The sequence below is a fragment of the Diabrotica virgifera genome, chromosome 3, assembly GCF_917563875.1.
Source record: "Diabrotica virgifera virgifera chromosome 3, PGI_DIABVI_V3a".
NCBI lineage: Eukaryota > Metazoa > Arthropoda > Insecta > Coleoptera > Chrysomelidae > Diabrotica > Diabrotica virgifera.
In genome coordinates, this window is record NC_065445.1 from 105,812,755 (window position 1) to 105,828,431 (window position 15,677).

The 15,677-nt window shown below is 32.8% G+C and overlaps 2 protein-coding genes across 4 annotated transcripts in view; one reads left to right on the forward strand and one right to left on the reverse strand.

The window, feature by feature from the left end:
- LOC126882000 (uncharacterized) overlaps positions 1-11,280 on the reverse strand; it is a 76,388-nt gene extending 65,108 nt beyond the window's left edge. Inside the window, exon 1 of one of the 3 annotated variants that reach the window (XM_050646765.1) lies at positions 11,003-11,280. In XM_050646765.1, the coding sequence (XP_050502722.1) occupies positions 11,003-11,186 (184 nt within the window). In that variant the 5' untranslated portion in view covers positions 11,187-11,280. Of the gene's footprint in view, positions 1-9,935; positions 10,077-10,915; positions 10,981-11,002 lie in introns of those variants that run through there. The other 2 variants (XM_050646767.1, XM_050646766.1) reach the window with 2 other exon arrangements.
- A 263-nt stretch (positions 11,281-11,543) lies between these two features.
- The window catches only part of LOC126881999 (intraflagellar transport protein 140 homolog), a 335,998-nt gene continuing 331,864 nt past the window's right edge, over positions 11,544-15,677 (forward strand). Inside the window, exon 1 of the mRNA XM_050646764.1 lies at positions 11,544-11,744. Within this exon, the coding sequence (XP_050502721.1) occupies positions 11,598-11,744 (147 nt within the window). The 5' untranslated portion in view covers positions 11,544-11,597. The remainder of the gene's footprint in view (positions 11,745-15,677) is intronic.

Here is a 15,677-nt window from a genome sequence, read left to right on the forward strand (position 1 = left end):
AAAACAAGTCACCGAAAACAGGACGCAACAGAATGTCGGAGAAAGAAGAGAAATGGTTATACATAGCACAGATGACGTGAAGATAAGGTTTGGCGGGGATGTAAGAAGATTACACCCAGTGCCGTTCATAAATAGCCTGAAAAAGAAAATACAGCACATCGGAAATTTCGAAACAGCAAAAGAAACTATCAGAAACCATCTCAAATATGAAGCAAGCCTATGGTTCGATAGCAAAGAAGAAGAATTCGGCAATTGGCAACAATTTGAACAAAAATTTTTGAATTATTTCTGGGGAAAAGTCCAACAATTGGAAATTAACAAGGAATTGCAAAATGGGAAATACAATGATAGGATGGGTGTATCAGAAAGGACATATGCTTTGCAAATTTACAATAATGCAAAACATTTACAATATAATTACTCATCGGAACAATTAGTCGAACTGATTGCAAGACATTTCGAGGAAACGCTGGAAGACCATTTCACATTGCAAAATTACAAAGACATAGATAGTTTATGCCAATTCCTACAAATAAGAGAATCACGTCTAAGAGAAAGAAAATCAAGAAGGTCGCGAGAAGATTACAGGCCCCGAGAAACACAAGATTACCGAGATAGAAATCAAAATAGGAGGGACTATACAAGACGAGATTTTAATCCCAGAAGGGAAAACGAAAATAGAGACAACGGAAGAGGAAATTATGAACAAAGAAATAGGCAATGGAATGAGGACAGAAATCGAGAATACCAGAATAGAAACACCACACGCTCAAATCAAGAAAACAGAAATAATGGTAGACAAAATGAACAGGGATATCGAGAAAACCGAAACAGATCCGACAGACCAAGAGAAAATAGAAGAGAAGTAAATAATACCCAGACAGATGAATATGACGGAGAGAGACATTATGACGAAAATATAAACAACGATGAGCAACCGGCGTCTTTTCACGACGGCGCTCACTAAAAACCAAAAATCAAACAGGAATCTTTTGTCACCCCAAGGAGTTTATTAAATTGGCAGGAAACAACGAAAAGAAAAATGGAGTTAATTTAAAATTTGTGGATGGATTTATCAACGAGAAACCAATTAAAATTATGATAGACACTGGATCTGAAATAACATTGGTCAACAGAAAACTAATAGAAGAAGTTAACTTAACAAATTTAATTTATAAAATACCTAGGGTAAATTTAGTGGGCGCAAACAAACGGACATTGGCAACTATAAATGAAGGCATACGAGTAATGGTACGACTGGGCAAGAATATGTATGCACTACAATGTGTAATAATGCCGAACATGTCACATGACATGATAGTAGGAGTGGACGAATTGGCAGAAAAACATGTAGTGATAGATTTTAAAAATAATACTATGAAACTAACAGAAGAAAAAGAAAAAGAACAGGACAAGGAACATGAGAAACAAAATACGGACGAATCAGGTAAAGAACAAACAGTGGAAATGAATTTGGCAGCGAAGCAAGGACAAAGAAGAAAAAGGAGAAAAGGTCAGAAAAAGATAAAAGAAAATGAAACCTGTGGCTCCTCAAAAGAAGAGTTGAGCCCAGAAGAAGAAAATTTGAGAGTATCAGAAACAAAGGAAACCTGGGATTCCTCAAAAGAAGAGACGGGCTCAGGAGAAGAAGAAATAAAGCAAAAAAATGAAAGTGAAAAGAATATGATTGAAACAGTGGTATTTGAAGAGGAGGTATATGCAAACGAGGATGCAGAATGCACGGTAAACATGTGTGAAGAATCTGAGAAAAAAGACAGAAAATTGATATGTGGAGAAGGGAAAGAAAAAGAATTGCGGTTGATGTTAAGAAACTACGAAAATTTGATCAATGAGGAAAACAGAGTGGCTAAAAAGTACGAACATTCATTTGAGGTGAAAAACTTGGGAAATTTTCAATCAAAGACATACCCGATTCCATACAAGTATCGACAAGAGGTGAAAGAAGAAATAAATAAAATGTTGGAAGATCAAATCATCGAAAGATGTGATTCACCGTATGTTAACCCGATTGTGATAGTAAAGAAAAGCAGTGGAGAATTGAGATTATGTTTAGATGCCAGGAATATCAACCAGCACACTGTATCACAATATGAATCACCTCTAAACATCGAGGCCATTTTTGGAAGAATCACCGGGTCACACATATTTTCGAAAATTGACTTAAAACACAGTTTTTGGTTGATACCGTTAGCTGAAAAGTGTAGAAACTACACCGCTTTTTCTATTGATGGTATTGTCTACCGGTTTAAGGTAGTGCCGTTTGGATTGCAGAGTGCTTGTGCTGCACTCGTCCGAGCTCTACATACCATTTTGAATCGCCACGAAGATTTCATAGTTCATTATATCGATGATTTATTAATTTTTTCACAAGATACTCAGAGTCATCTGAAACACATAGAAATAATTCTGGAAGAATTGGACACAGCGGGATTGAAATTAAACATTGAAAAATGTCAATTTTTTCAAAAAGAAGTCATTTATTTGGGTTTTCAATTGGACACCAAAACAGTAAGATTATCCGAAGACAGAGTCAAGCTCATAGATGAATACCCAAGACCAAGGAATTTGAAAACATTGAGAGGTTTTCTTGGCACGATTAATTATTTTAAAAAACTGATTCCCGATTTGAGCCAAAAGGAAATCCCTCTGATAAAGTTGCTTAAAAAAGGAATAAAATGGAATTGGAAAGAAGAACAGGAGGAAGCTTTCGAAACATTAAAACGAGAATTCGCAAAAGGAACGAAAATATACCACCCCATTTACAATTTACCTTTTATACTCCGAACTGATGCGTCCATACAAAAATTTGCAGGAGTTCTGTCTCAAATACAAAACGACCAAGAAGTGCCGATATGTTTTATATCGCGAGTGACTAAAACACATGAGAGAAAATATAGTGTTACAGAATTGGAGTTTGCCAGTGTACTATATTGCGTAAACAAATTGAGGTTTTACTTATTGGGAGCAAAATTCACAATCGAAACAGACCATGCAGCTTTAGTACATATCATGAAGAATAGATTAGTAAATAATAGAATACATAGAGGCATTCTATTATTACAGGAGTATGATTTTGAGTTCCGATATATAAAAGGAAAAGACAACATAATAGCCGACGCTCTAACACGGGATGAGGACACGGGAAAAAAGGAAACAATTACTCTACAGGTGGGACTAAATAGATTAATACAAGAAGAAGGGATATATTCGTTAAATGAGATAAGGACAAACCAAGAAGACCTAGAGGAAAGAGAGAAAAGAAGAGCGGAAGTAGAAAATGACCTATATTTTAAGAGAATAGACGGAAAGGAACTATATTTAGTGACACAGACATTGGCCGAAAAGATAATAAAGAAATTACATGAGGACAATGGGCATATCGGTAGCAGAAAAGTTTGGCTCGTTTTTAGGGAAAATTACATCTGCCGACAGGATTACCGCATTGCAAAGGAAATTACCCAGAAGTGCGATGTATGTCAAAAATATAAGAGTCGGAATTTCAAAAACGAAAATGTTGCCAAAAATATTGAAGCCCGAAACAAACTAGACATTGTAGCAATAGATATGTTAAGCGATCTAATTATGACCACTAAAAGGAACAAACATATTCTGGTAATGGTGGATGTGTTTTCAAAATACGTAAAATTATATAGTTGCCGCACCACAAAGGGGGAGGAGATATTAAGAAAAATCGACAATTTTATAGCCATAGTAGGAACACCAAAAAAGATTCTACTGGACAATGCAACGTATTTCCGAAATGATCGTTTCAAGGGACAACTTCGAGAACGAGGAATAGAGACAAATTTTGTCAGCATCAGGCATCCACAGAGTAATCCTTCGGAACGATTCATACAGGAAGTGACGAAATTTCTTCGCATTGCAACAGATGGTCAACATCGCCACTGGGACAGGAAAATGGCGGAAATAGAAAGGTATCTAAATACAATTCCGAGCACAGTAACAAAAGAGACCCCAGAATACATCATGAAGGGTGTATTGCCGATAAGGCCATGGGAAGACCAAGAGCCAAAAGAATATCAACAGGTGATTGAAACCGTACAGAGAAGATTACGGCGAAGCAACGAAAAATATATCCAAAGACAGGAACAAAATAGAAAAAGAAGACCAGTGACTTTCCAAAAGGGTGAAAAAGTACTCGTGAGGGCATTACGAGTATCAAATCTTCCTGGGGGCATTTGCGCAAAGTTGATGCCTGTTTTCGAAGGCCCGTACATCGTGAATAATGAAAATGGGATAAATAGTTATGAGTTGAGGCACAGGAACTCGGAAAAGATCCGAGGAATTTATAATATTCACGATGTATACAAATATCACGAATAAAAGACAGAATTACATGAAGTAGATAGTAAGTTAGGATATAAGACGTAGATTAAAGTAAGGAAATATACAGGGAGTTGGTTTTGCCTCGAGAAAATTTATTTAAAAATGCAGATAAATTTTATCGAATACAAGGCGGGGATTTGTTATATTTCTATTTGATATGAAAATTAAATTTTGATAATTATAAACAGAATTCAATTTAATATAAAATATTTTCAATTTTCTCAACCACGGGCATATAAATTTAGAACAACCTGTATACAACAAATTGTTATATTTAATTTTAAGAAGTGATTAAATAAGACTCAAGTGAAATCGATAATAGGCTATTATCGTTGTTCGCGGAAGGATCGGTCATTAGCCGATGCTAAATAAGACTAAGTGGAAATAGAGAATAGGTCATTAAAATTTTTATATAGTAGAAAGTAATTTTAGAATGGGAATTAACTATTTTCTTTGAAATCCATTAAGCATATTTAGAAAGTTTAAAAATTGGTTTTTGAGGAATACTGCGAATGAGAGTTGGTGGTGGAAGTTTGATTTGTGAATCTGGAAGGGATATTTAGAAAGTAGGGGAATGAATGAGAAAGAGAGATCAGAATGTTTTGAGCTGTCGAGAAGTGAAGTCGAGTAGTAGACGGTAGTGTACGGAGAGTGAGAAAGCCGGTGTAGTTCCGTGAGTGTGGATTATCTATCGTAGAACGAGAGGTAGGCCAGGTTGAGAGTAAAAGAACCTCCTTGAGCCAAGAGTTCCCGGTAGCTGATTGCAGTTTCGAAAAAGGTAGAACACAGCATCACGACAGAAGCAGGAAACGAGAGCTATACGAGCTAGTTTCAGAGGAGAACATTACTGGAAGCCAGGACGAGGTTTTGATTGCAGCCAAGGATAGCAGGAAACGGGTTTTGTGTGAAGACATTCTCAGTGCACCAGAAAAAGGTCAGTCTCATTTGTTTGGACATGAATGTATGGGTTTTTCGTATTAAATACCACATTTAAAATTGAAGAAACATAATCAATAATATCAGAAAAGCTTCATCAAACTTAAATAGAATTGTTGCTAATAAATCATAATAGTTAAATGTTAATAAAAACTTTCAATTGGAAACAAAAAGGAAATAAGATTCCCATGTGTAAATGTTATGTTTAAGAATAATAAGATATAGCAAATATTAAGCAGTGATTGCCATTTAAATAAAATAAACAATATTTTGATTACAATTGTAACCCATATGTGTTATTATTTTACTCTTTTCTTTCCTATCCCGATTAGGAACCATTAAGAAATACTTAGAAGCCACGTATGTAAGTACTTAATTTTATAAAAAGCCCTGAGATTGAAAACACATTGATATGTGATCTGGTAAATTAATTAGATTAGTATTAAAGCATTGATTAAATTAAATGACATATAAAAATATTATCTCATATCAATAATCAAGATCACAACAATATATATATATATATATATATATATATATATATATATATATATATATAAATATATATATATTAAATTATTTATTTACTAATTATTTATTTACACCCTATAATGACAATGTATTGATAACAAATGAGAAAATTATTTATTGTACAAAATAAAAATATTTTGTAGAAATAAATTCCACAAAATTTTATGGGTTTCGTATACACTCCCACTATTTCAAATAATTATTCTTTTTTTAGTGAAAGAATAAGTTGATTTGAGCAGTTAACAGTGTGAGATAGGAATTTTTGTGCTGTATGTTTCCTATTCAGAATGTGTGAAAGTGAATCTCGGCAAAGCGAATTCAGTATATGGGCCATTCCACGAACATACGCCTGTTTTGGATTACTTCGACAACGAATATTTTACTGTTCAACATAAGAAGTACGAAAGTAAATGGCGCTAATAATTATTCCAATAAACAACAATGTAATTTGCAATTTACTTTCGTTCTTCTTATTTTGCACAGTAAAATATTCGTTGTCGAAGTAATCCAAAACAGGCGTATGTTCGTGGAATAGGGTATAGTATGTAGTCATCCACAAAATTTTACCAGTGACATGATATTCACTTTTTTGCAATTACAGTAGAACCCCGATTATTCGGGTGGGGATTATCTGTGCTATGATGTTCTATTACTCAAATTGCATTTTTCAGGTTTTATCAAAATAGCATAATCGTAAATCACTTAAAGGAAACTCTATATGACGGAAGAGAGACTCATAATGAAAGATTTATTTTTTCTGTTATCTTTTTACGGTAGATATGTATGTGTATACATCATGGACGTGTGTTTATATGTCCATGGTATACATACATATACAGGGTGTCCCGAAAAGATTGGTCATAAATTATACCACACATTTTGGGGTCAAAAACAGTTTGATTGAACCTAACTTACCTTAGTACAAATATGCTCATAAAAAAAGTTACAGCCCTTTGAAGTTACAAAATAAAAATCGATTTTTTTCAATATATCGAAAACTATTAGAGATTTTTTATTGAAAATAGATATGTATCATTGTTATGGCAGGAACATCTTAAAACAAAATTATAGTGAAATTTGTCCACCCCATAAAAATTTTATGGGGGTTTTGTTCCCTTAAACCCGCCCAAACTTTTGTGTACATTCCAATTAATTCATTATTGTGGTACCATTAGTTAATAGACCAGTAAGGATCTGTTTTTAGGTGGATGTGAGAGGTGGCATTCAGATTTTTGCGGATAAAGTTAGGTGATAACTTCGTTAATAATAATTGATTTATGCTCCTTCTCAAATATGCCCGGAAAATTAATAAAAAAAATAAAATATTTAAAAATTTCAAAAAATTTCGAATTTTTTATGCTTTTTTTGTTTATAACTTAAAAACTATTCATTTTAGAACAAAGTTCTATAGAAATAAAACAAAGATAATTAAATTTTCTATCAGATGCGATTGGTTAAAAATGTCCGTTAAAAACTGGTTTATCACCCTTGCTTCAAAATAGCAATAGATATAAAATAAGGGGGCAAAACAAGCCTGTCCTTATTCAATGATTTTCCATCATTTTGGTTACACTTGGAACCTTCCTAATTCGCTTAGAAAATTTTTGTAATGTGCCAAAACCGTACACCAAATTTCATTAAAATTGACTTACTAGATTTTGCATAATAATTTTGCAATCTAAACTTTTTTTTAAAAATTAAAATTTTTTAAAATATTGCACAACAAAAACTAGAACATACAAAGATTTGTCAATTTTTTTACATATAAAGAAGTACTCCACCTATCTAATGCACTTTACAGAATTGAAATCGGATTATTTAAGCAGCCTCAGCAATTTTTTAAAGTTATTAACAATTTTTTGGCTTATAAACAAATTAGTGCTGTGACCAGGAGGGGGTGCTACGGGCTCCTTTATTTAGATGGACTTACCCAAGTTTTTTATGTATTTTGACCCGTAGAACACGAATTTTTTGGGTAACAGTTGATCCGGATGTCGATAAGATTGTTATAAACAAAGAACTTGACGAATTACATAAAATCGATTTTTCGCAAAATAAAACATTTTTTTGTATTTCTTGGGTAATTCTAAGCAAAAAATATTCTTACAAGTTTTTTCGTAGGATGCATAGTTTTCGAGATAAACGCGGTGGAACTTTCAAAAAATCGAGAAATTGCAATTTTTGAACGCGAATAACCTTTGATTAAAAAATAAAATAGCAATTCTGCTGACAGCAATTGAAAGTTTAAGTCAAATTATACCGGTTTTAATTATTTGCATTGCTAAAAATTAATTTTTTTATTATTAAACAAAGCTATTTGTTTATAAGCCAAAAAATTGTTTATAAATTTAAAACATTGCTGGGGCCCCTTAAATAATCCGATTTTAATTCTGTAAAGTGTATTAGATAGGTAGAGCACCTCTTTATTTGTAAAAAAATTTGCCAACTTCTTAAAGGTCTACTTTTTGTTCGGAGATTTTAAAAAATTTGAACTTTTTTAAAAACATTTAGATTGTAAATTTATTATGCAAAATTTATTAGGTCGATTTTAATAAAATTTGGTACACGATTTAAGTATGTTACAAAAAATTTCCTAAGCGAATTACTAAGGTTCTAAGTGCCACCAAAGTGGTTAAAAAATATTGAATAACAACAGACTTATTTTGCCCCCTTATTTTGTATTTATTGCTATATTGCAGAAAAGGTAATACCTTAAGACATTTTTTACCAGTCGTATATCATACAAAATTCAATTATCTTTATTTTATTTCTCTACGACTTTGTTCCAAAACAAATCGTTTTAAAGTTATAAGCAAAGAAAGCAGAAAAAAATCGATGTTTTTTGAAATTTTTAAATATTTTAATTTTTTTATTAATGTTCCAGGCATATTGGAGAAGGAGCATAAGTCAATTATTATTACTGAAGGTGTCAACTAACTTTATCTGCAAAAATCCGAATGCCACCTCTCACATCCAAAAATAGACGTTTTTTCGCAGATCCTTACTGGTCTACATAAACACAAAGTTTTTAAAACTTTTTTGCCTCTTAGTATTTTTTCTATAATCGAGTTTTTATCGAGATGCGGCTTCTTTTTTAATATATTTACATAAAAATTTTATGGGGCTTTGTTCCTTTAAACCCCCCAAATGTTTGTGTACGTTCCAATGAAACTATTATTGTGGTACCATTAGATAAACACAGTATTTTTAAAACTTTTTTGCCTCTTAGCCTTTTTTTGATAAGTCAGCTTTTATCGAGATGTTGCTTCTTTTTCAAAATTTACCTAAAAATGTAAATTATAAATAAATTTTCAGATTATAAACAGGTCTCTATAATCGTACTTAACCATAATATACAAAATGTGGTGGATTCGACAAATACTCAAAATATCTCGATAAACGCTGGCTTATCGAAAAAGTACTAAGAGGCCAAAAAGTTTTAAAAACATTGTGTTTAACTAAAGGTGCCACAATAATAATTTAATTGGAACGTACACAAAAGTTTGGGTGGTTTAAGGGAGCAAAACCCCCATAAAATTTTTATGGGGTGCACAAATTTAACTTTATTTTTTTTTTAAAATGCACAAATTTAAAAATTTTCGATATATGAAAAAAATCGATTTTTATTTTGTAACTTCAAAGGGCTGTAACTTTTTTTGTGTGCACTATTGTATATGGATAAGGTGAGGTGACATTCAATCAACCTATTTTTGGCCCCAGAATCTGTGGTATAATTTATGACCAATCTTTTCGGAACATCCTGTATATTATACATAAGAGATACATGTTTGGATTGTCTGTGCTTTTCAATTATCCGTGCCACCTCCGGTCCCGATGAGCATGGATAGTGGGAGTTCTACTGTACACTAGAACCCTAATTATCCTTGTGTGGATTATCAGATTCATCCATTACACAAATTGCATTTTTGAGGTAGAATCGAAATTTAATTACTGTAAATCACCCAACGTAAATGCTATATGCTGTATAACAAAACATTAGAGATTTTAAACAGAAGTGGAAAAGCGAAAGTGTAGCTCCATTATCACAAATCTATGAAGTTAGCAAGTAAACAATACAATATTTTACAAAAATTTCATACCTAAGTCAGACTCTTTTAAAAACATATCTGCAAGAAATTCATTTAAAGGATCAACTTTTCAATAAATCAATGAAACACTTTTCAATTAAATGTTTCCTACAGAAATGATCAGAGAATGTATCTCTGGGCCAATGAGTGCTAAGAAAGCACAGAGATTTTTCACTGACACTTGAAAATAAAAGAACATTTCAAACTGACTTGTCAAAATGACAGTCAAGACTAAGAAAATGATGGGACAGTATCAGTCAAAAGGGTAGCTAATCAGGATCAGGTGGCTGATGAAACTGCCAATATTCTACTACACTTGAGCAACCAGAACCTTGTCAATATTTTGAACTATGAGTTAGTATAATAGGGGAATACATCAGAAGCTTGAACTATGAGTAAGTATACCCTATTCCACGAACATACGCCTGTTTTGGATTACTTCGACAACGAATATTTTACTGTGCAAAATAAGAAGAACGAAAGTAAATTGCAAATTACATTGTTGTTTATTGGAATAATCATTAGCGCCATTTACTTTCGCACTTCTTATGTTGTACAGTAAAATATTCGTTGTCGAAGTAATCCAAAACAGGCGTATGTTCGTGGAATGGCCCATATCATATAAAAGACATTAATGTTCCGATTATTCCTGCCAAGTCGGTCCCAGGGAGCAAAGATAACCCGGGTTCTACTGTATTTGAAATATGGTTTAAATTGGGCTGTTGGGTGATCTAATATCTTATAATTGAAATCTAGTTCTTTACATGAAAATCACCATAATAGAAACTTGTACTTTTCAGGAATCTTATACCTTCATTATTATAGATAACCTTAAAATATGTCAAATTCCAAACAAATTTCTTTTGTTACCTCTTGTATGTACTTTTTGAAATAGTTGAAAAATACTTCCATATTTATATTTACATACATTTAGTATATTTACATTAAAGATATAATTTATTTGATTTAATTTTTAGGATTGAAATCCTCACCCTTTATATTATATTAATTAACAACTTTTTACCACAGCAAAATCTTCTCTGAAATATTTGAATAAACTTTTTTGAAAATACACTAACCAGTAAGTTGTAAATCCTTGTTTTCGTCTTCTTGAAAGTGATCTAAACAAACAAAACTGGATGGTTCTGGCTGAAGGTGCTGTAAACCCAACGTTTCTATCCATTTTTCTCTAATCTCTGGTTCTTCTGGAAAGGCAATGCCTACAGTGTTTTTACAATTAGGAACGAAGCATGTATCGTTCATGTTTTTCAAATATTTTCTTTTTTCCTTGAAAATTTTAGTATATGAGTCGTAGACCAATGCAAAATTATAACCAATGGGATCGGTGCAAGCAGTGGACTCGTTTTAACTCATGGGAAAAATCAGTGTTGCCAACGCACTTTATCACTTCACATCAATTCAAAAATATTTGAATTTACGGAACGGTTTATAAATAGTCAGGTAGAAATAATACAAGAAATAAATAAACAACTCTGGATATGTAATTTATACAAAGAAATCTTTGTAATAATTACTAATTTAATTTTATAAATAATGTTGACAATTTTTAGTCGTTGCCTGGCAACCAATTTTAAATCAAAACAGAGTTTGATAGTGAACTATAACTACGTATGATAACTAGACTTTTCTCTTAAAAAAAACGATAATTTAAAAATGACTTTGTATTTTGAAAGGCCGGTTGTCTTTCCTGAAACGGGGTCCATATCTGTGAACAGTGTCTGGCATTCAAATACCCCCCTGTTGGCGGTGGCAAGTTTTTCACAAGATAGGGGTGGATTTGTTATCATTTTTGATGAGTTGGTAAGCCATTAATTATAATTTTGGCAAAATTAGATTTCTGCTTTTTTGGTAAAAAATGTAGGCAATAGGTAGGCTTGGAAATGATGCAGAATTCGACAGGTTGAATAATCACTACTAAACGTGGTAAAGCAACCTACAACGTACCTCCAATGTTTTAGTCAATATTATTAATAGCTTCTCTTATTATATTTTTCATATCATATTATTATACCCGTGATCTATAATGGATCTATACCTATACCCTTTCTTTAAATCAGAAGGAGTAAACACAAAAGATAGATTCACACTTCACACCCAATAATGTCACTAGAAAAATCACCAAATACGTACAGGGTTATTCACTATATTTTGACCCCCCTGTAAACTGCTTTATTTAGAGAATTAGAAAAAAATGTAAAACACAAAAGTTATTCGATTTTTAAATTATGATTTTTTGACATAATATATCGTACTAATAGTGACATCATTAATTTGGGCGTGATGACGTAATCGACTATTTTTTTTAAATGGGAATAGAGGTCGAGTGGTAGCTCATTTGAAAGGTAATTCAATTATCTATTCAGTAATATAAACATTAAGATAATTATTTATACAGGGTGTCCAAAAAATTTTTTTTAATTAAATTAATTGACACAAAAAAACAATGTATGTAATTTATTTAATTTAAAATACAGTAGGAAAAATAAAAGAATACCCATGAACGATCACATCAATCACATATTATTAAGATAATTATTAATCTATCTCTCTCGTTTGTTATTTATAGAAAAAGAACAGCAAATACAAAATATGTGATTTTATGTGATTGCTGTTATCGTTCATGGGTATTCTTTCATTTTTCCGACTGTACATTCTATTGCTGCCAGAAAACAGAAATAAATGTTTATTAAACAAATAAACATTACTTTTCACTTAAATTCAATGTTCAAGCTGCCACCCATCTGCCTCTTGGCAGTTTGAACATTGAATTTAAGCAAAAATCAATGTTTATTTGTGCAATAAACTTATATTTCTGTTTTCTAACAGCAGTAAAATGTATTTTAAATTAAATAAATTACATACATTCTTCTTTTTGTGTCAATTAATTTAATTAAGAAAATTTTTTTGGACACCCTGTATAAATAATTATTTTAATGTTTATATTACTGAATAGAGAATTAAATTACCTTTCAAATGAGCTAGCACACGACCCATATTCTCATTAAAAAAAATAGTCGATTACGTCATCACGCCCAGATGGATAACGTCACTAGTATGTTATCCTATATGTCAAAAAATCATATTTTAAAAATCGAATAACCTTTGTGTTTTACATTTTTTCTAATTCTGTAAATAAAGCATTTTACAGGGGGGTCAAAATATAGTGAATAACCGTGTACATTCTTTTTTGGTTGATCATATCGGCCTTCGACGGTAATCCATAAAGATTATATTATAGGTACTAATACGTCGCTAAAGAGTTCTAAAAACAACTGTTTTTTATACAGTGTGTCAATTTTAAAACTTACAATGGGCTATATCTCACGAACAAAAGCTGATATCGAAAAATGCTTGAAACTCTTTCTAGAACAGTAAGGGGGAACTAATATGACACAAAATAGAACTCACACCCACCAACCCCCTAGGCCCCACCCACCACAACCAAAAAAGTTTAAATTGCAAACCCCTATACTTGTGATACATCACTGAAAAGCCTATAAAAAATGCTATCCAATGGTATAAATAATAATTATACAGGGTGAAGCACTAATTGTGAAACTTTGACTGAAATGGAAAATTTAATGAGGTTTTTGTTGAACTACAAATTTGTTAAAAATGTCAATTAAGTAAATGTTCAAAGTGAGTTCGGTTGTTTTGTAAACAATAATACAGCCTATTTTCAACTTCTGCACGAACTTTGGCAAATGTTGTTCTAGTAATAGCGTGACATGCTTGCGTAATTCTTTCTCGCAATTCCCCAAGTGACACAGGTTGAGTTTTATAAACAACTGACTTTAGGTAACCCCATAGAAAAAAGTCAGGTGGCGGTAAGTCTGGTGATTTCGGTGGCCACTTCTCTCGTTCTCTCCTTCCAATCCATTCGTTCGGATAATTAGTACCCAACCAGTGCCTAACTGGAGCTGCATAATGAGGAGGTGCTCCATCTTGTTGGAAGTGTAGCAAATCTTCGTCTAGAGCTAGGTTGCCTTGGTCGTCCCTTTGGTTCTCTAATTCATGCACAATTAAAGGTTCGATTGTGTTTTCCAGCATATCGAGACAAATGTCGCCACTTAAATTGCCTGGTATGAACAAGCGGCCAATTATAGCATCGCCTAATATTCCTGCCCAAACATTAAGTTTTTCAGGATATTGAGTGTGACCTTCTCTGAATCGATGCGGGTTCGCATCACTCCATTACCGACAGTTTTGTTTATTTACGTTACTATTCAGCATAAAAGTACACTTATCAGTAAAACGAATATTTTTTAACAATCTCGGTTCAACGCGAATTCTTTCAGTCATGAGTTCACAAACTCAATTCGTCGGTCTGGATCATCATCGCCTAGTTCTTGAAGAATTTGTGTTTTGTACGGGTGAAACTTATGTAATTTCAACACCTTTCTAACCGACTCATGTATGAAAGTCCTGTCATTGCAGATACTTGACGTGTTGATGTGGCAGGCTCTATTGCAAAATTTCCAATGACCTCAATTTGGGATGCTTCATTCAGTAATCTTGGGGCATCCCTCTTTTTATTTTGCACTGATCCCATTTCTCTAAACTTTTCAACTAAATCGCGGACGTATACGTGACTTACATTTTTTTTCGGATGCCTTTCATTAAATATTTGAGCTGTTCGTAAATAACACTGGTTCTGGGGACGCAAATAAGAAAATGATCTCCACGCGTTCAGGTATACTGTAAACCATCGTGACAACTACAGCTGAATGACAGTACTGATCGTACAAATGATGAAAACTAATGACATTTAAAAGTCTCAAATAAACCAAAAATTATTGAATCTGACAGAACCCAAAAACAGATGTTTTTAACTTGTTTTGCAAAAACCATTGTTTATATAGGGAGGGTCCCTATATAAACAATGCAAAAACGGCAAATTAAGTTTTTATTTAACAAAAAAATGTACTACCGACGGACACTTATCATTCAATAGTCTTAGTAGTCTGGGAGAAAGCATTACAAATACAAAAGTCATAGTAAACCGGCTGATATTAACACCCTGTATAATTATGATTTATACCATTGGATAGCTTTTTTTATAATCTTTTAAATGATGTATCACAAGTAGGGGTTTGCAATTTAAAAATTTTTGGTTGTGGTGGGTGGTTCCTAGGGGGTTAATGGGGGTGAGTTCCCTTTCATGTCATTTTAGTTCCCCCGTACTTTCCTAGAAACGGTTTCAAGCATTTTTCGATATCAGCTTTTGTTCGTGAGATATATCCCATTGTAAGTGTTAAAATTGACACACTGTATAAAAGGAATAACAGTGTGACGGGTAGTTATTTTAAGACGACAAACTCAGTAAAACACAGGTTAAAACAAAATACGCATATTCAATGTAATTATGTACAGATCAAAAAGAAATAAAAATAAAATACAATTCTTTTTGTCGCCGCGTTGCAGCGAAGTCCTCCCCCGGATAGACGTCTGTAAAAGAAAAGCAAAATTAATAACAATCCGAAAATATTTTTACACCTCGGTGCAGTGTAAGTTGCAAAACAGTCACGCGATTAAAATATATAAATTTATCGGGAGCTCCCTCACTTCGCTTGCTACCGTTTAATTATGAGCCGCAAATTACTTCAACAAGGTACACCTTGCTGCTCAAGTTAGCCTGACTTATCTTGCGAGATCACGTCACTGCGGTGACTCGCTACTCAGGTCGACCTGCCTCGCTCACCTCGCTTGGCTGGTAGTGGAGCCCAGTGCTGT